The sequence below is a fragment of the Ciconia boyciana genome, chromosome 2 (assembly GCF_034638445.1).
Source record: "Ciconia boyciana chromosome 2, ASM3463844v1, whole genome shotgun sequence".
NCBI lineage: Eukaryota > Metazoa > Chordata > Aves > Ciconiiformes > Ciconiidae > Ciconia > Ciconia boyciana.
The window spans coordinates 114,852,111-114,874,454 of NC_132935.1; the positions used below are offsets into that span (position 1 = coordinate 114,852,111).

Sequence of the window (22,344 nt, forward strand, 5' to 3'; positions counted from 1 at the left end):
CCAAACACACTTAACAATTTCTTAGAAATACAATTAGTCATTTCCAAGTCCTAGCTACTCTTTTTATTTATCCATAACATCAAAAAGCCTTACTCATATGTTAAGATCCTAGGGTGCCAGTGTCAAGCACAGATCAGAATCTCATTACTGCCCTCAAAAAGTTTAAGTTTTAAAGACATATTTTTGTCTAGCTTTGCAGAGTTCAGGACAGTCTGTCCCATACAGTCCCATACATTATATGGACCATACATTATATATAATGTCCCATACATTATACATTGTTCTGCCAGTACTGAGCTTCATTTGATAAAGAACCAGCCTGCTTTGCTGCTACAGCTTCCCCATCAAACTGCTTCCTCCGCTAACATTTTGATGGGATTGAAAAGGGGGTGTATTAAGAAGCAGAGAGAGGAAATCATAATGGGGTGTCTGTAATATTTCTTATCTTCAAGTTGTCATGTTCTCCAGCCTTTCTCCTTGCTCTTGAGAAACGTACAGTCAGATCTCACTAACTCAGTAAAGTCAGGTCAGAATGCTGCTTACATGGAGTACCCCGTGGGGCTGAAAGCACACACAGCAAGAAGTTTGTTTTAGGACTTACTAGATGGCATGCTGCCTTGGAAGGCAGTGCTGTAGTATAATCATCAGGATGCCTTATAAAAACAGATCTGAAGGAGTACAAAGGAAAGCTATTTGCAATGCACAGCAATACATTTTACTGAGTGTACACAACCAAGGAAGGTATTTTTCTGTACTTCTGAGCACATCTGTAGACGCCCCTACAAGTATATACCCGAGGAAGTTCTCTCTTCCCAGTGTGAAATAAAGACCAAAGAGTAACAGCATGTGCGCATAAAAATTAATGTGACAGTTTGCATAAAAAGTAAAGGGGGGGGGCAATACTCTGTTTTTCTGAGTTTCATTTCTAAACATTTAATTCTGACCACCTCAAGTCTTCCAGCACTTTAGCTTAACTACAGACTTTTTGTCACTTCCTGTCATGAAAATTGTACAACATTTCTGTGAGATGATAAACAGGTGTTACTTTTCATTCTGGCAGCAACGGCATTTTGGTGCAGGATGAAATAATCCTACTATTAAATAAGAAGCTCACAGTGGTGTTGTGAAGCTTAATTTGTTTGGAAAATGCTTTGCAGTATTCAGATGAAAGGCACTCTGGATATTCAAAGTATTATTACTGCACAGCTGGTGGTCTACACGCTGCAGATGTTTCTTCCATGCTGTTGCATGGTTACTTAAGTGGCTTCTTAGTGCAGATGTTCACGAGTGAGCATGCACAACCTCCTCCGCCTATGTTTTTTGACACGGATTTTATTGCTGCTTGACTTTTGATCTTGAAAAGAATATTCCTCCACCGGTGAGGCTGGGTTTTTTTCTCTTTTTTTTTTAAGGCTAGTAGGTGCTACGTGAGTGTGTGACTACGTCCTTGTTGGTTCAGCCCCATTGCAAACAACAGCATCTGCAGATATTTACTGTAGGCCTTTCTCTTTAGCCTCCATTTCCTTCTGTGGCTTTTACTCATTCCTACAGTGTTTGACTCTGGGGACTCTGCCTCTTCTGTTAATACTCCATCACCATCACTCTCTTCATGCAGACGTGATGATTCCCTTTGTACTCTTTGCCCAGATGGGATCAAGAACTTTGTTGCCTCTTGATTCTTTCTTTTCTTTCTGCTACTGTTACATAAAGGGATCTCTAAGAACTGCTGGGCTTGCCATTCACAATAATATAATCTCTCTGAGAAGATTTCAAGATAAGACAAAATTCTAATTTCTGCATGTATGGTGCTATTCTTTCCTTGTAAGTGGAGAGAGGTAAGGTCTGACTGCAGCTGACATCCATGTGGAGTGTGCTGAACATGCACAAGTCTCCATGGAGGTGCTATGTGATTTCATCAACCTATTTGTTGAGAAAACTAATGTTAAAATTTATGTTCCTCTTGTTTTGCTGTAATTCCAGCAAATGGCAAGATATCCACTGCAATACAAGGGCACCTGAGTAAACAAGACATTGTCTAACCTGAAGTGCAATACACAGCCTGTTGCATTACTGACCTAGGAGTAGAAAAGGAGCAAATCTGTATATGCACATGTGCACACACAGAGAAAGAAGGAAGTACAGCAGAATGGTACTGGTTCTGGTTGACATAGATCTTATTTACAAGATTCACATGGAAGACAGACAGGATTTGGTACAATATACTGGAGTCTTTCTTCTGAAATATTTTGAAGAATAGATCTCTCTCAACAGCATGTTCAAGAGCCACCGTCTTGCAACTCAGAGGAACGAGTCCTGGCCACATATCTCTGGGAGAGACTGTGAGAAAGCAGAGGCTTAAAGCTGACTGCATCCAGACAAATAACTTCAGAGAGCAAGGAGAAACCACATCACTTGCTGTAGCACTTTCTGCAGAATTCATCATGAATCAAAGCAGAAGGCTCAGTCTTTACCCAGGAAAGTTCAATCTGCAGGTGAGACACCTTGAGAAGACTAGACCCTGGCTACATTGTGAGGTGAATTGCATCTTAAAGACTTGGTCATTTCCCCTGATTTGTAAGTGTGTAACAATTTGCCAGTGCTCATGAAATCTTCTAAATGGCATCCCTGGAGACCATAGTTACTTTTAATACGCAGAACTGATATGGCTTATGCAGATATATACAAGTTTCTTTACACTCCTGTGATCCTACTGAAGTGTCTCATCCTTTCTGTGGGTTCATCTTGGTAGGCATAGCTTTCATTCTGCCCCCTAATGTCTCTGAACTGTAAGAGTTGCTATAGACATGTGTAACAGGAGTTACTCCACTTTACTTCCCCACCATTGCCTGCCCCACAGGGACAGAAGTATAGTACTCCCTCTTGTCCAGATGCCCATCTTTTTTTCTCCTGGACTGCTGGTACTGCAGTTATTCCTCTTCTTTCAGTGCAGTTATCTCTAATATTCATGTGGCCTGCATCACTGAAATGGGAAGAGGGAGCAGGAAGGGGAGGGAGGGAAGGAAGAGCTTCTAATGTTCTCTTATTACTCAGTTCATCTCCCCTGATTCATGACCAATACCTCCTCCACTCTTCTGATATATTCCTTTGCTCATTCTGGTTAGGTATCTCAGCTGAAATCTAGTCATCATATGGGTAACATTTGGATGCATATCATCTCGTTCGTTATGATGTGATCATTTTTGATTTACTTATTGCTAGGTAACAAAAGTTTCTTTTGCACATGATAAAAATCACGTTAAATCACTGGCCCCAAAATAGTGGCTGAAAATCAACCAGGAGGGGCTTTTACTCCTGCCACTTTGGCTCAAAATTGAAACATTTCATACAGTAGCGCTGCTAGGAATAAGCTGGGCTTCCTTACTAACATAATAAAACACAGACCATCCTAAGGGGATGAGGGAGTTGCATTCCAAAACTTGCACTGCAAGTGACCAAAGTTTAATGGAAAACTTTGAAAAGATTCTATTAAAAACCAATTTTCCTTCTATATATCATATGCTCTATTTTACGCTTTCCCTGCTCCCTCCTTTTTTTCCTTACTGGCACAAAAACAGGATCTTTGTTTTGACAGAGCTAATCTGCTCATGCTTTCATATGGGCCCTCAGGCTCCCCACCTGTGGAAAGATCCATAGGAGCAGAAAACCTACTGAGCGGGTGCCACATGCTCACCTCAAAGGGAAGAAATCAGTGGCCTCCCAGAGGTATGGACTGTAAACATTGTGGTTCCCGAGGACCCATGGAGAACATGAACTATGAATCCTGCATAACCTCCAGCAACAGCTTTTCCTTCTGTATTGCCTTCTGGGATTTCCCTCTCCTGTCAGCTGGGCTTCTTCAGGAGACGTGCTGCATGGGCTGCTTTGCCGCAGCTGTGCCACCTCCCTCTTTCCGAAGACTGAAAGGCACACTCAGTGCTGACAATTTCTACCCACAAACTTCACTGGTGAGAAAGGTTTAAAGTAGTTTGCAACCACTGCCAAGTTTGACAGCAAGCTTCATAACAAACTGGTACAGCTCTGATATCTCTCTGCCACTTCTGTTGGGAGGCCAGGGAAGATTTTATGGAGTGAAAAGTGATGGAGAGAATGGATCGCTTCGTGGCTCCATCAGGCAGCACACTCAAGGTGGCTAACACCGGGCATTGATCTGCTCCATAGAGTCCCTGCCTAGCCAACAAAAGGGGGCAAAGTCAAATTCAGATGTTTAGAACTTTGTATACAAGATGAAGCCCAGAATTTATCTTAGCATCTTTGCCAGTGGGCATCAGCCACAGATAAGCAGGAAAATAACCTGTGATCATGATTGTTCTGTGATAGGGAGGGTTTGCTCATGCTCGTGACCGGCATTTCTCTTTAAAGGCTGCTGATTGACATCAGAGCTGTCTTTATATTTAGCCAAGTAAATGACTGTGCTCAAACCAACACACTGAAAGGTAAGTTCATCATGAAGGACAACAAACCTTTACTCCATCTGCTCATATCATCTCATCCCACCTCACCCAGAATTAGGTCATCCTGACTTTATAACATCCATGTGGGTTCCTGTGGCTCGCAGGCCAGGCTGATATGTCATGGAGTCACTATGTCTACTACAGGAAATTTTAATTCATAGCATTTTAATTCAGGAAGCTTGAATTTAATGTTTAGCTGTGTCCTGAAAGAGTCTGGACCCTTCAAAGCCTTGAAGTACAGAACTGCAAAAAAAAAGGCTGATGACAGTTCTGAATCTTGGCTCCTGTGTTGTCAGTAGGAAAATCCCCATCAACTTCACTGGAGACAGTGTTTCATCAACTGTATTTTCAGGCTCTGTACGGTGTTTTGCAATTGAGATCTTGCACTCAGGAAGGTTAAAGAACTGTGGTAGTACGCAGAGCATCTCTTGTCCAAAGCTTTCTGCATATGGAGTAGCAGGCTAAGTCAAACTGACCAGAGACCAGAAACCAGGTCTCTGCCTCCTGGCTGAGTTCTATATCACTATCAAACTGTTATGCTCACTCTCTCCCTCTGGTCTATTGAATCTTGAATGGGACCGCAGCAGCGCTGCCGCTGTTTTAAGACAGCCCTCCTCTGTGGGCAGGAGGACCTCACTGTTGGGATGCCAGTCGGGCTTGTGCCCGCTAATGCCCACGTGGTCTTGAGAGCATGCAGAGCAAAAGCAGAGGTGCCTGAGGAAATGTAAAAGCAGGAACTAAGTCTCCAGCATAAAGAAGGTCAGCCTTGCTGGGGTCAGGGCAACCAAGCCCAGACCATAGTTTTGCATTCAGGTGTTTGAACTCTGCCTAAATCAAGCTTTATGTGCCTACATCTTTGTATGGTTCTGGACCAGGACCACACAGGAAGCTATAAAACCAGGAAACAGAGTGATTTTTTGAATGTTTCAATTCAGGTAAGCTGGCTCTTACGCCACTTCTTGCAAGTCCTATTTTTAGCAGTTATCTTTGATGGAGAGCAAACAGGGAGACCTCTGAGATGAAATGCACTGTGAGTGTGTGACAGGCTGGAAGGGTGGCATGCTCAACTGTGAGCCTGACTTTGCTGAAATGGGATTTTTAGCTCTTGGTTTGTAAAGGGAGCAAGATGAGGAGGAAAGCTGTTTTCTAAGTAGCAGTCTCCTATCTGCTCTTTTCCTTGCTCTCTTTCTTTCATATTCCATCTGGAGCCAGCAACTTTTTAAATGCTCTACAGCCACCTAGAGGAACAATATGCTTGACTGAGGTTAATTTTACATAGGTTAAGCCAGGGAGTGGGCTCTGCAGAGTTTAAGAATGTGAGTTTCTAAACTAGCCAGCCTGTTTATTATTATATCACAAGACCTCCTTGGAAATATACACAGTGAATCATCATCAAAAGCTGAAGATAACTTCAGTTTATGTTTACACTTTGGAAATATTTCCTGCTTTGTGTTCTCATTGTGCTTGTTATTGGATATGACATATTTTTATGACAGATAGCGTAGCAGGGCCGTGATATATTTTGTCAGTAGAGAGAAGGAGATGATCTGTTCTGAATTTTTATTTTACAAGATTTAAATCTTGTGTTATTTTATATGTCAATCTCATGACTATGGCAATATGCTATTGGTATATCTACATGGTTTGTGTTTCTGTAGTGCCATGACTTCTATACATGACTTCTGCCAGTGACCTCTCAATAATTTTTGAGATTCTATCTAGGATGTTTATAAGCTCCTGAAAAACCTCTGGCTTTTCTCAAATGAGGACTACACAGAATACACTAATGGGCTCTCTGTCTACTAGAGTGAAAGTTGATGCAGTCATATTAGATTCATTTAGTCTATGCCATGTTCATTTGCACTGTATGAAACATAATAACAAAGTTTAACTGTTGATTGAAAGTTACCACTCGAATGCTATAAAGTTAGATATTAAAACATGTCTGTCTTTTTGAAATTGAATTGAAATGACTGTTTTTTCCTCTCTCTAGATAAGATATGACAGTTCAGTCCCCACTTGTGCCTGAAGAACAGGAGACTGAGTGGACTCTTCTTTAAAAATCAAGTCTAGACATGGAGAAAAAGATAAAATTTTATGTCAATTACATAATGCAAAAGCTCAAAATGATGATGGATTTTCCATGGTAGCTATGCCAGAGAACACTGAAAATTCCATTACGATGGGGTGTTTCTGTCGTAAGGGAAATTCACGTTAGCAGTGTAAATGCTAAGCTAAGCATGTGCACACAGTGAATGGAAATGTAGAATACTAGTATGGATATTGAGAAGGTCCACTAAGACATCCTCCATTTCTTTTCCTCTCATAAGAAAGACTTGATATACACATCTGATGTGGTGAAGTAGTTTGAATACTGCTGCATTATCTCAGAACAGGATCTGTAATAAGGAATCTTATTGACTTAAGAAATTAAAAACAGAAAATTATGAAATTTAGGAATTTTTCTAGGTTGTGGCTTCTGAGGGGAAATGATGGGGTTCTGGAGACACAAAGTAGGTCAGTGTGGCCAAAACACTCTGCCACAGGAAATCAGTGATGAGCACATAGGCTGTAGACCTTAGGCCACTGAGCCTATGAAAGATGGGATTTTTGGTAGAAAATCTTTAGGAGGTGACTCTTTGTGAACTTTAAACCCATAGAGCACCTGGAGTTTTTTTCACCAGAAAGCTTTACATAAATGCATGATAAGCCATATCAGGTAGCATTAGACATACTGCTACTGTAATCTTTACCAATTACGTGATGGATATTTGCAAGTGGATGACTATGGATATTAGTTAACTGAAGAAATATATGTCTTCAGAAATCAGGTTCTAGCTTTTGAACCTTCAGTGTCAGGTTCCAGTTGATACTCCTAAATTTGCATCTGTATCTTTTTGTTGGTCCAAACTTTTTATTGCAAATGACCTCTTTATAATGAGTTTGGAAACTCTGTCTGTTCTAGAGCAGAATTATTATGGTCCCTGTATTTTCCAGCCAGATATACAAACCACAGATCATACAACATACAGGCAGCCAAATCCTTTTTGCAGTAATCTCACCAAGGAAAGTGGAACAAATTGTACGTATACTGCTCAAGTAAGCAAGTAAAAGATAGCATTCTTTTCATGGGCACATTTCAGTGTGATATTGGGCACTTGTTTGAAATGGGTTAAGAAACTTATGCTGTATGTCCTCTTTATTCCAATAATTCCATATACAAAGTTGTATGCAATGTGCACAGAGAAGTGTTTTTTAACTGTTTCACTTCAAGGTATATGCTACATATGAACTCAAACTCAAACCACTTGAGTTCTCATGCATACAGATATTTATTTCAAATGCCAGGACTTTAAAGGTTAAACTCTGCACGGCTGAGCACAACTGAAACAGAAGAGGAGGTGAAAACTCTCTCCCACTTTCTGAAAGTGAGTGGGAGTGCAAAGGGTCAGCTCTTCCAGGACTGTGGATGGTGTTTCCATATTTTGTTGGAGTTTCTTGAGCAAAAATCCACTCTCTCTAAAGGTGGCAAGTCAGCTGCTCAACTGTACTGTAACCTTCAGCTCTAGGAAATAGAATTCTGAGTCATACCAGATGCTTCTTAGAGCCCAGCGTGGGACTTCATTGTCTTCCTCAGTCATGGTTCAGCTATTTCCCCATGGAGGGATTTTAGCCAACCTTTCCATTCTCAGGACCAGAAAGAACATTTAAAGCCACAGACGCCTGTGAGGATCCAAGCACAAGACAGAAAAAGCCTACTTGACACATTAGTAGGAGAATTATTGTGAAGAAAGAAGTAGGGAAGGTTGCTGTGCTGTTTCATTCTTTATTGGGTTCTTCCTCCTTCCCTCCTTTTAAGTGCCTTTACCACTGCTACTACATATTCAGGAAGATTACAAATATGGTGTCAGGGTAGTGCTGTCCTGAGAACTTTAATTTTATGCAGTTTTAGAAAATGTTCCAGAATGTTTCATTGTTCATTTTACCATATTCTTGTGGGTAATGTTGGTTAAGGCAATAAAACTCAATTCTGGCACAGCATGCCCTTTATATAAAGGTTAAAAATACACATAGAACACTCTTTTTGGCATTTTCCAAAAGCTTTTGGATAATACTTTTAGCAGCATGTAGTATAGGCTTGTGGTGATATTGTGCAGCACATTATGCTTTTTCAGAGGTCTACACGGACTTTCATTTATTCACTGTCTGGAAAATACCATTTTTGCTTACCCTTTGTGAGAAAAGTACGGGTTCTGACTTTTTTTAAAGGAGCTGGATATGCAAAGAAATCAAAATTGAATTCCTGTCTGTCTCTGCTATGTTGGAAATTACCAACAATCATTACCACTTGCATTTAAAGCATCCTTTTCCCAAGTTGACTGAACTCCTCTAAATAAGTGCTTTGGAAGGGTGCCTTGGCAAGGCAGGGATGGATGTGGATATCTTGTGTGATTCTGTTTAATTATCTCTGACTGCCAAGTCTATATCTGGAGCAGGAACAATGGCACTCAGAGTTAAATTAGGACTCTTCAATGTGTGTGTAACGTGACTGCTATGCCCTAGAAATCTTAGATCACCTGCAGCTCTTGCCCTTTGGTGAAGTTGTGTATTTTATAATTTCTTTCTGCTTGGCTCTATGAGGCAATACAGTCCAGGGCTGACTCAAATTTGCACAGAAATCAGGGACCAGGATGAAATTTGAACACGTGATTCAAATGCCTACTGCTGCAAACTCCTCCTCTGCAATCTGCCAAAAATAACTCTGATATTCTCAAGCACTATGGCCAATGCTCTCTTTATAGGAATGAGATTTCCCCATGGAAAGCATATGCCTGCAGTAGATTTGCTGTGCACTGCTCACCAAAGATGAGCTGCGACTTCCCTTTCTGCTCCCACATTCTTAGGGGTTTTTTGGAGCCAGTTCAGCAGTGTGGGAGTTCTTGTATGAAGGGGGAGTCTCCAGTACAAAGTGCATGTATGCTGCCTGCCACTTTTTCTGGGCACTTTCCCACTTACCAGAAAAAAGGGTCAGGGCACTGATGATTTAACTTTGTTATAGATGCCTTTATCAGATCCCCAATTTAAGGCAATGTTACCATTGTTATGATGTGTGGGAAAAGCACAGAGGGAGTGTAGATATAGTTACCTGGTCTTGGAAAAAACAATTGTTGAAAATGACTGCCTTTGCTGCATGAAACAGTCTGTTCCCCAGGCAAGTGCTTTGAATGAATACTCGATAGATGTTAAGGGCTTCTATGTTTTCAGCAGCCTCCAAAATTACCTTCCTCATGAGTTATTTGCTGCTTTTGCATTAATATTAGTAAATTCTGGAGAAAGAGAAAATGATCTCAAGCCTCTGATCTCAAGCCTCAAAGCCATAAAAAGTCTCCAGCTCTACATACCATGCTTCAAGACTTCAGTAAGATTAAACATGCACATACAGACAAGAGAGAGTTTGCAATAGCAACAGCATGAGCCTTTCCACTATATATTGGAATATGGCTCATCTTCTCATCTTCTTACCTTGTGAAATGACTCCTCTAGCTGGGGCCATGGCAACACATTGAAACTTTGTAGGAAAAACAGCCCAAACTTTCTTGTAACAACATAACTACTGACAGAAGCCATTGGCTTTTATTTTTCCTGTAAAGGAAGAGAAAGGAGGTCTAATTTTGGATCAGGAAAAATAAATCCTGAGTGTTGCTGATGAATTGTGAGCACTCCAGTGTGATTATGGGAATCGAAACTGGCTGTCATGTAGAGCATGGCTATTTTCATAACCAGTGCTAAATTAGGCCAAGCTTGTACTAAAACTCTGATTTGGCATACCCAATAAGAAATTATCCCAAGAAGTCTGTCTCACAGGATGGTGGGGCTGGAAATTAATCCTCCTCTCTAGGCAGATGACCCTTTAGGCTTTGGAGTTTGCAAGTGTACAGCTTATCCCACGTATAGAGGACAAACCCCTTCACCTCCTGATGCCTCTTCACATACATAAAATCTATGTAGTCATGCACTATCTCTAATTGCTTTTGTAAAGTATGTTGAGATCTACTGGTGGAAAGAGGAAGATGTTAGTTTTCCATCTGTGGAGAGCCACTTCTTGAAGGTACCAAAAGGTTTGAAAAATGCACTGCATCACATTCCTGTTGTGAAATGTGGGGAAAAAAAAGCAAAAATAAATAGTCCCTCCTAAAATGGCTGGTTCTGGTTTTGGATTTGTGTGTACTGCAAAGGAAAAGGAACGGCTGATGTTCAGCAAGTGAACATCTGCAATTCCAATCCCACATGGCACGGACTAAGGCTGTAGGCTTCATTGCTGTGATCTTCTTCTTTTTAATAGTGCATGTAGCACAGGACTCGGTTCTTTGCCCTTTGTGGGACTTGGAGACTTTCCATGGTTTAATGTGAAAAAGGGCTGTTGCTGAAGGAGCGTACTCATCCAGTTCACTTTTCAGATGTGGCAGCAGAGTGTGTGTGTGTGTTTGTCTCCTTCAAGGGTGTGTCCCACAGCTGCCGGATGCCTTCACTTTCATGGATTTCCCCTTGCAACAGTTTGTGATTATACACACCCAATTAGCGCCGTCTCTGACACACACCCTGCAGGCAGCATAGGCAGCATCAAAAGGAATCACAGTGAGGCACTTGGTACTGGTTGAGGACTGAGAGGTTGGCTGTGCTCTGGTGTTTATTTGGAGCAGGGACTCCAGATAAGTTCACCATCACAGCCGAATATTTTTTAGAAATGTAAATATGTCCTTAAAAGAAATGTAATTATATTTTGGAGCACAACATCATTGCATCTCTATATGATTTCATTGAGGGCAGAGCTAAGGTTGCCTGAAGTATCTTGTGGGTATTTCCATAGCTGGTAAAATGGCTTCATTTTATAAGTAGCTTGCACTGCAGTCTTCCTGTGGGATTATTTCTATATGACTGTAATGTTTTGATGTTTAAGTTTCAGATATGTATTCTCAATGTTACTTCATGTAAGCAAGTGTTTTGGTCTTGGTAAAGAGTCACAATACCTTGGAAGACCCAAAGTCTCCGTTAGCGTGCAGTATGGTAACTTGTCAGTATGGTTTCATCATTGGCATAATTCCAACATTTTACTAAAAGTGTATTTTTCTGTTGTTTGAACAGTCCAGTTAGATTAGAGTACAGATAAGCCTCTGCATACATGCAGTTAGTGTCACCGAATCTATTTATCAGATTCAAAGGAGGAACGAAGAGGAGGCAGAATCTGGGGTAGCAGAGAATAATTTTTGAAATGTATCAATCACTGGAGAGGGTAAAAAAAAAAAAGCTATGGGCATACCAAAGATTTTTGCAAGGGGAAAGGATTAGGACAGCACACAAGAATCAGTTTTTAAATTTACCTAGTGAAACATCATGTAATAGCCCTCTAATACAACTGTAATAACAGTAACTGTGAGAAATGTAATTAAATGCAAGATGTAAACACATTTTGAAAAAAATACAGACCCAAAGTCAAAGCTTGCCCATGGGCCATCGCCACCTCCCCTCACTAGCCAGCCCCCAGAGGACGGACACCTTTTGCTTCCACATCCTTTCCCAGAACTGCCCTTTGACTCTCACGGTGGCTATCAAACAAACCATGTACCTGCTCCCTGCTGATTTCAGAAATGATATAAAAAGACCCCTCTCCCTGGACTGCCAATCCATCTAACTACAATTAATATTTATGCATTAAACTTGCCAGGAAGGGATTTCATTAGGAAAAAAAAGAAGGTTTTATTTTGATTGACTAGGCTTGGCAGCTGTGGATATAGTTTCCTTTACTCTCATTTTTCATTTAATCTTAATTAATTAATTAATTTAACCTTACAAATGTTTAGCAATTGTAATTCATTAATAAAACCACTGCAATCTGATGATTGCTCCTCAGCCAAGCCTAGGGCTTGAGTCCAGCAGCTGTCACCAGGATTAAACACTGCAGAAAAATAAAAATTACACAAGCGATTAGGTGTGTAATGAATCAGAAGATTGTTTGTGTTGCATGTGGCATTCTGCCTTCCTTAGTGGACACCCGTGCTGGACACTGTAGCAAATAGTGCTGATCCCAGCCAAAGTGGAGATGTTTCACTCTGGAGCCTGTCTGGATGTCCAAGGCCATTTCAATGCCAAGGGCTAATGGCGTCACGTTGCTCACGTGCGTGTAGGGGCTTAACTCTCTGCACCCTCAAAGAGCGTGCAGACTGGGATCGGTGCCCTGGCCTCCCTAATCCCCCAGACCATGCTCAGGCTTTGTCAGGGTGAGTGCTAGCCTTGCCATGAACATGTTAATGATTAAAAAGACTGGGTGACTGATGGTGAGCCTGGAGATTTCCTGACCTGATGCGAGCACCTGAGGTGGCTGTAGGTGCATTGACTCAGTGCAGAAGGTGGCGTCCGCCTCTGAGTAATGGTAAAAAAAAGTATTTATGCTCTAGAAAGCAGAGAAAGTACCTCAGGGTTAGCATTTTATAATTTCTAAGGCAGGAAGTCAGTGAACATGTAGCCAGCCTGGCACTGGCAAGCATCCCTAAACATCGTGGGCATTAATAATAACCAAACCTGAGTGGAGAGTAGTAAAATGTGATTGATAAAGGAGGCTAGCACAGAAACAAAAAGATGATGAAATGGTATCTTGAGAATGGACTCCATCTGTGGTGATTATTACAGACTCTCTTTGTGCTAATAATTTGCTGCAGTAGCAAACAAGCTTCTATTTCACTGTAAAATGAGACATATACCTCCCAAACGACGTGGATATATGGAGCAGTGCCTGCTGCAGGGATGCTAGCAAGAGATCACAAACATGTTGTGGCCAAAGGAAACAGTATAAAGTTATTTAGTGTGTCACATTAAAAAGTGACCCTTTGTGCTTATACAAGGTCTTTTATCAGCTAACAATGTCAAACAATGCCAAGGATGTTGTTCTTTCTAGCCTATCAGCTGTGATACCGATACAGCAGCATCTGTTACTGAGAAAGATGTAAAGGGACCTACCACAGAACTAAAGTGAAATAAAATTACATTGTCCCTAGAAAGTAAAATTATTTCAAATGAAAACCACTGGTCTGTAAATACGAACATGTTGTATATTTGATCTAAAGCAATTCTGTTTATCCACAGTACGTATATATTGGTAAATGCAGGACAGGTAACATTCTTACATCAGCACTTATGTTGTTTATTTGTCACAGTGAATTTTTAGCTAATTTCATGTTGGGGGTCCACTGAGAGTAAAATGATTAAAAGCTCATGGAAATGTCAAGCAGAACTGCCAGGTTTAACCATATGAATGGTCACTGAAATAGCTAGCGACTTTGGCAAGGGGAAATACTCCTCTTTAAGGGGCACTGTTGGGTATACAGAAACAAGCTTGTCTGTGTTCAAAGGACCACTAATCCTCTCTCCTAGTTTTGAATAAAGGGTTCCCAATGACTCTAAAGCATTGTATAGGCATTAGGGCTCCTGATTACTTTGACTGAGGTGCTCGCACCTTTTCCAAGCTATTACCTATTCAGCTACTGGGAAAGTTTCTGGAAAATTAAGCCTATATCCATCCTTTTCCTATAGACAATTGAATTTTTGGTCCACAGCAAGAGCAATTAACATGGAGAGCTCATTTTTTACTTCAGCCCTTGGTCTTTCTGGAGGATTTGTGTCTCTCACAAAAGTTGCCTTGTCCTCTCAGGAACGGAGAAGTTCCTGAACATGCATGGAGCAGGGGGCTCTTGCCCATTGACACCCAAGGTGCATGCACAAAGCACCCTCTGTGGAAAGCAGAGGAACTGAGGGCATGATTTGCAGAGGGCCGAGTATGTCTTCCCTGCACCTTGTCCCGGCTTTCTAATCATTCCACTCGGAGCAGTAGACACTTGGCATTTCTGAATTTGCATTGCTGTGTTTGCAGAAGCGTCTAAGCATTTTGCTTATGCAGAAACTGCTGACTGCAAATCCGCCGGCTCTTGCCAGTTATGTTTTAGGTCTGTGCCAAATGCGCACGTGTTCTGGATGAGCTAACTTGAAATATAGTGGTGACATACGCAGTAGCCAGTTTCACTTAGGGCCATGTTAGCAGCTTTGCTCCCTGCCATGTTTTGTGGTGATTCCATCTTATGCAATGGAAGAAGATGGTGGTATTAACAAGTGCCTGGGGGATTTCCTAGCAGGAGAACTGCTCAGTTGTGCTGCATCACCCCTGCTTCTTTGGAGTCTCTTAAAGTCTGGCTTTTAGTAGTGATACTGCTGAAAAAAACAGGCATATAGCTATTTTGAGGTCTTCAAAGTGGGAGAGGCTGGAGGTAACCTGGAGAGGAGGCACCATTTCTCATCCCTTGCATGGAAGGGCATGTGCTTATTACCTGCAGAAGTCATCCACTTAACACTTCTGCTATTATTATTGGTAAAATCATTAAATTATTACTTTCCAGGGAATAAGAAAGAAGTCTTTATCTTGTGTTGACAGAAAACCATTGCAAAAATTGAGTTTGCCTTCTCCCACTGTGGTCTTGGTCCTCTCTGCCTGACTTGGGTCTTCTTCTCACCTCCTTGTTTCTGCTGGTTCTCTCCCTGGTGCTCTTGAGACTTCTCTGCATCAGAGCAGCACATCAAAAAAGAGATGAGCCCTTGCGATCTGACAGCAGAGAAGCATTTAACTTTTTTGCTGTTTAGCACAAATTGCTGTGGCATTGAACTCCATGTGACTGGAAAGTAAACAGCTCCAAACCTCGGACAGATATCTGCCAAAGCTTTCCTTGCTTATTTGTTCTGGGGCTTTGTTCTGCAGGTCCTGTGTGACAGACATGTGTGAGTGCCCGGTCCATAAAAACTGCTACTGCGAGTCATTCCTGGCGTACACCCGAGCCTGTCAGAGGGAAGGGTTGAAAGTCCAGTGGGTACCAGAGCAGAACTGTGCAGGTAAGTGTTTTGGGACTGCTTCTTTGTAAGCCAGTGCATAGGCTAATAAGCTACTATCCTTTTACTGGTGGAGGAGGATCAAAAATGAACCAGCTAGAAAGGACTGGGATTGCACCAGCAGGGAAGTTGCCTTCTGAGTTATGGAGAAAGACCCTACCAGGAAAGATTTTCAACCATCAAATACTAGAAATGTTTATTTCGCTGAAAAACTTTTCACCTCTAATGCTGCCTATCTTAATTTTATGTAGTTCCAGGAAGAAGTGCATGCCTTTTTCTTTCAGGATATGTAAACAGTTGATTACAGATAATGTTTCAATGCCTTTGACCTCCTGTTAAAAGATAGTTGTATTTCCAGAGACAACATGCATATGATTGCAGTAGGTTCAACAAGGGAAGAAGAGAGAATGTATTTAATGGGAATATTAAAATGCAAACCTGCATTAATTTTGGTACTTGGACCAGATTCCCCATGTGATTAGGGCTGCATTAATTGCAAGTAATTGTGAGTAATTGTTTCCGTGAGAAGTGGTGGCCTGTGGTCATGGGCACTTGAAGTAAAATGCAATACTGCAGGTGAATATTTCCCCTGATGATGGTCTCATTAAATTAGGACATTCTATAATGGCATCAGTTTGCCTGCAAATTTATTCAGATTTATGTAAAGCAATTGAAAGAAGTTGGGAAAAAAAATGAGAGAAGGATACTCAGTGCTGGTCAAAGAGCTATTACTCTGTGGTCCATTTTGGTGATTGTGTGTGGCTCAGGGTCTACTCTCTCAACTTCAATTTCCTTTTCTGTTGAAGGCACGATAGCAGGGATGGGTGAGTGACAGAGCAAATTACATTTGATTGATTGTTCCCGAAAGGCTCTTATTTTTTTCTTACAAAGGAACAGAACAATCCAAACAGGGTGTCACTAAGTGAAAGCCCTATTCAAGGATGTGGTCTCAGACAGCACTAATAACATATGTAATTTTAGTCTATTGATCTGGTAGCAGATCCATGCAGAACCTGAAACAAGTATCCTGATGTTTGGGGGTTTTTTGACCAAAGCACTTCAGACCAAGACCTCACTGTGGCAGATGCTCTAAAAAGAATAAAAACTCCAGTCCCTGCCTTAAGGAGTTTATACAAGTGTTGGCATATCACGACTTAACTAATTGAGGCTTCTTTTCACAATTTTTTCTGGCACTTTACCAAAGACAAGAAAAGTTTCTAAGGCAAAAACAGTCCTTGAGAGAACATTATGAAGGAATTTAAACACACAACTTCCATTAAAGCTAATGAAAGAAGTTATTAAATCCACCCAAGTTTTTTAATCTCAGTGCAGACTTATAGAGGGAAAGGGGAAATCTTGTTAAGCAGAAAACATAGATAAGCTGTATATGGTCAAGTACCCTCAAAACACTTACTTAAGCATTCAATGTCAAACCAGTAGCACCATCTTCTACAGTAAATCGTATGGTAAGCATTAAAGTGCATCCACTGCACTCTATATGTTACCAGTGGCCAGCATCAAGATTTCAATCTTTAACTTACTTTTTTCTCTCCAAAACTTGTAGTTACAATTATTGTGTCCTAATTACGGATAAAAGTTCTTGGGTATGAAACAATATATCTGTAATAAAACTTTAGCATTCTGTGACTTTCATTTCCTGCTTGACATTTCATAGCTGGTGGAAGAGCTGTGTTCTGATGAAAATGGAGTGTACTTATTAGTAAAGTCAGGTTTTAATTATGCTTTTGTGTGTTATAAAACCAGATCTTGTGTGGTTGCCAGTTCCTCTACCCTGACTGCTGTACGCTTAGCTCATTTTTATAATCTTTAGAAAGCTTGTGTTGTCTGGAGGGCCAGCCAAACAGGATGCTCAGGAGGCTGAATTACATGTCCTGTTCCCCACATGCTCTTCCTCCTCCCCCAGTGCAGCAGCGTATCCTCCTCTAAGTCCTCCACAAAATACTGCTGCTCAAGGTTTGCTGTCCTTTGAGTCTGGTTCAGTAAGGGGAATGTCAGCTGTCATTTAACTGGAGGGGTGAAGAGAAGAAGCTAATGAGTAAGGAAAATGGTTAGGGTAGGAAAGGGTTGGTGAGATCCACACAGGAACTGAGAGGGTTTGGAAAGGAATATGGGTCTCCATGGGAAGTAGTGGGGAGTAGACCTGTTAGGATGGGCACAGGAAGAAGTATGACATTTGAAGAAGGAGAAAAAAAAACAGGAGAGCCAACGAGAGGGGAAGAAGAAATAAGAGAAGGTGATACATGCGAGAGGGAAAAGAAAGGATACAAATGAAAGGAAGAGTTTTGAAAAGGAAAGGAGATAGAAAAAAGATTTTTTGTTTTAGGCCCAGAAAGGCTAAGCAAGCAGTTTATGAAGTGCAATTAAGTAAACTGAAGTGGTGAAAGGCCTTGAATTTCTGAGGGCACTGAGAAAAAGAAGACTCAAGGATAGCAGGTGGCAATAACTCCCTGCCATGGGAAAAAGCAGATATGGACTATAATAAAGTGCAAAGTGCACATGGTAGCACTGATGTGCTGACATGCTCCAACAGCCTCATAAAAACTGAAAATTTTTCTCTTTTTCCTATGTGATCAGTTGAACTAGAGGAGGAGGAGTGTATATCTGATTTTGACTCTTCTCTCCTGGGTCCCCTCTTCTCTGCTGTGGAATTTTCTGGCCAAAGTCACTCTTTTTCCCTGTTACATGTTACTTTCCTTTAATTGTTTTATTCCATGTGAATATGTATCAGAAGGCTATTCTGACTTTTCAGTGGAAACTCATTAAAAACTGAAATTGAAAAGATAAACATAACTGTATCATTAGAAGATCAGTGCTCAGATCTATTGCCTTCTACTATGTTAGAAGGAGATGTTGTGAATTGCAAGCACTACAAGTGATATTCAGTGACAAGTCCTACAAAACACCTCAAAAGCCCAAAACGTGCAACACCAACAGAAGACGAAGGATGATTCACTGATGCACAAATACTAGCTCAGAAATTTCTGTGGAATCAGATTTACCAGATATCATCCGCCAAGGGAATCCTTCGGCAGTTCCATGTTAGGTATTTTGGCTTTTGTGTTGGGGAACAAGAATTCCTCCTAAATAATTATGTCCATGTCTTTAAAGACAGGCGCAGACAGATACAAGCCTTCCCTGTGAAACTGCCAAACTGGCTGGAATAAACCAGCTCTGGTCTGAAAACTGTATAGCCTTATTAGGCAGGGTTTATTAGCTCAGGCACAGTGCTGTATTTATGTGACTATATGGCTTCTGGACTGGAGCTGGCTATCATCCTGCCAGCTCAGAAAGCGGTCTGAGGAAGCTCACATCTGTCATGCCAAACACGTTCTAGAAGAAGAGTGGAAAAATCCTGTTGGGACTGGTAACGTTGCAAAATGCAGTATTATTAGTAACTTTTGTACTTTGGGGTTGGGTTTTTGATTTTTTTTTTTTGCTAGTGCGCTAAGGAAGTTATTACTAACAGAGCTCAGTTCTTTAAGAGAGGAATTTGCCTTAAAAGACGGGTGCAAAGGCATCACTTCTGTTTTCCATGTTTACATGGTACTGATTCATTTCAGCAGTCCCTGGGAAGCCTACTGCAGAATGTCTTTGTCTTTATTTTTATTTTTTAAACTGTTGATGAAGTGGAATGTTCTGGATCAATCACACCACATGTTAACAACTGAAGCACTCAACAATAAAAGCCATCCAGGGAACTTAAACAGCAGCCATTGTACTTTTCTGATTTTTCCCTTGACAGCAAGTTAATAATGCCATTATAGACTGCCTGCAGCAGAAAATAAAGTCATCCTATCTTCTACATGGCATCATCTGAAGGAGAAGGAGGTGTTTTGACATACCACATCCATGTGTGGTAGAACAGAGCTGGCGAGTACTTACAGATGCCACGGCTGCCAAGGGCAGCCTGTAATACATTCTCATTTGCTCTGGGGCAGAGATGAGGAAGTGGAAAGGAGACCTTGGCCAACTTTCCTCAAACCCACCGGCTGAGGCACCAAACAGAGCTCAGGTGGAATGAACAGGCTGGCTATTACTGCAGTAAAGCTTTGTGGGATGAAACCTCTGCAGCCTAAAAACTGGAGCTCGCAGACCTTTCTATAGGGAAACTGCATGTACTGAAGCCTAATGTTTCAGTTTGTGGTTGGTCAATTAGAGATCCTTTGAAGAGAAACTCATTTTCAGAGAGGAGGGACAAAAGCTTCTAGTAAACAGCCCCCTTAGGATAATTTATGTTGTGTGTGGACAATCGCTATCTGTCTTTGAACTTCTTGGTCTACTTTTCTAGACAGTTAATACATTGTTTGCAAAGCTCCTGGGAGCTCCGCACGTTTTTGTTTCCCCTCTTCTAGAGATTCAACCTCTATTCTTAACACACTACGTAAGTGCAGAGTTTGTTGTAAATCTAACATTTTACTGTACACTCAATATTGCTTACAAGTTTTTCCCACCTTCTAAATTTCCTGTTCCATTTAAATTTCATTTTAGTTATTCCTTTTGTTTGTTCCTTCTTCAATGTGCATGAAAGTTATCATGTACAGCAAGATAGAAATGTAAAGCCAGAAAAAAGTTCTCAAAAGATCTATGCCCACAAGCAGAATAAGCCTATCTTGAACATTGCTGAAAGATGTTTTTTCCAACCTATTCTAAAATGATGTTCAATAAAAGATGTCTCACAGAGTTTTTAGGTAGCTTGGTCTGGTGCTTTCTCATGCTTAAAGCTAGAAAGCTTTTTTTCCCTAATATCTACCTAATATCTAATATTTGTCTAATATTCAGCTGTTGATTCTCTGTAACTCCAGGATCATTTTCTGCTGTACTATCCAATTTTTCCAATTTTTTGTTTGCTTATTAAATATCTGTGCCCTGAGAACTTTGTACGCATTCTTGCAGATTTTCTTCTTCGGGGCTGCTTTTCACATATGTATAAATTCCATAAAATGCATAAGCAGTAAAACTTGCAAGAAGCTGATGCTGTTTTGAAGATCACTTTGTTACTGGTGAATAGGAACCCCTTAAATTTATGATGCCTTAGCACTAAGACTTCCATCCTCTGTGATACATTCATACATATTTAATCAATTTATTTCCATCTATTTTCTCTTTATGAATAATAACAGTAGTGTAATGGCACTCCAAGGCCAATTCTCACATTAAAACAGCATTTTTCTGTCCATAACAGGACTGTTCTTTAAAAAATCTGGACCTTCAATCTCTCTCAAAATGGAAGAAACCTTCTTAATGCAACCACCTCTCTGTAAATACCAAGAGATTATTCTGGATGCTTAAGAGTCCCTTACCATCTATAAACTCTTTTATCAGTACTTGTTTTTGCCATCAGCACAGCCGTTAGAAAGAATAACAGGCTTTTATTTGCTATTGAACCATGTATTATTCTCTGTACTAAAAATGCAGGATATAAAATGTTAAGAGTTTAAATATTGATCTGGAGGGGGTATAGAGCTTCTAGCTGAGCCCTCAGTGGTCTCTTATGTTGCAAATGCATTGAACTGTCAACTACATAAATCAATGAATAGATACTGGAATCATTAAGTACAAGAATCCTCATTCTCAGTGATCCCTTGGTAAAATAGCATAAAGCATGGAAAGAATTGATTTTTTTAAAAAAAATTTTTGTTTTAGAAATGGTGCTGCTGAATTAACAGTATTGTTTTGATTTGCTGCAATATGCAATATTGAAAGTATAATCTTAGGAATAGAAAGTCTGATGTGGTGAATGACTCCCCTTTCTCTTTCTGTAGGAGCGGGACTGATAATAACTGTCTGTCCTTTTAAATGTTTCAGGAATCTTTGATAAAAGGCATTGTAACAAATAAATAAACAATGTTTAGCCTTAAATATAAAGCATAGATCTGCTTATGGATAGAAACCTTGCCAAAGCTTTATATGCCGTCAGCTGTGTTAAAATTCTCAAAAAGTTCAAGACTGCTAGGAGCTTGATACCTTTCTGATTAGGAATTTTGCTACCTTTATATTTGTGATGTAAAGTAGTGTTGTATTTAATATAGTGGAATCTCTTTACAAGTAATTTTTTCCTCTAGATGATCATCATACCAAAATGTGCTTTTTGATATTTGCAGTAGAAACCAAGCAAACAGATATGTAACTTTCCTTGTGGGACTCTGTGTAATATGCATATTTTGTTCCTTTTAACTGCCTTTCAGCAACCCAGTGTAAACACGGTGCAGTTTATGATACCTGTGGTCCAGGATGTGTCAAAACATGTGACAACTGGAACGAGATTGGCCCATGCAACAAGCCCTGTGTTGCAGGGTGCCACTGTCCGGCAAATTTAGTTCTTCACAAAGGAAGATGCATCAAGCCAGTCCTGTGCCCACAGCGATGACATTAGTTCTCTTTCCGCAGACACTAATGAGGGTGGTCACTGCCCCCTTTGATGCTCACAGCCAGTGAAGGACTCCAGCTATTTGTGTGCAGATTCTGCAAAGTACTTGTCTACTCACAGAGTGTAAATATGCTCCTGTGTGTGTATTTATGTGTGTTTATGTATACACACATGGCACCTAGAAAGATATATAAATGTATACTGTGTGTATGTAGATACACATATCTATACACAAGTGCCCTAAATGTAAGTACAACCCATATATTTATATATATGTCCACACACACAAATATACATCATTTCTATATATCATAGAAGGATGAATTATTATATGTATATTTTTTGCTATAAAAGTTTATGTATTATTATTTCTAGGACCCTGATCTGTAAGTCATTGTATAAATAAACCAGGTGTTTTTAATATAATATAGTGGCATGAAAAGATTGGATGACTTTGCCATTGCATAAGTTTGTCGTTTCCAAGGAAACTTTTCTAGGGCCATAGCACTGCCAGACTGGATTAGTTTCAACACAGAACCTGGATTTACAGTTGTACAG

General features: G+C 40.5%; 1 protein-coding gene across 1 annotated transcript in view; it reads left to right on the forward strand.

The window, feature by feature from the left end:
- The window catches only part of BMPER (BMP binding endothelial regulator), a 145,704-nt gene extending 123,918 nt beyond the window's left edge, over positions 1-21,786 (forward strand). The window contains exons 14-15 of the mRNA XM_072851412.1: positions 15,271-15,401; positions 21,605-21,786. Of these exons, the coding sequence (XP_072707513.1) occupies positions 15,271-15,401; positions 21,605-21,786 (313 nt within the window). The remainder of the gene's footprint in view (positions 1-15,270; positions 15,402-21,604) is intronic.
- Positions 21,787-22,344: the final 558 nt, after the last annotated feature.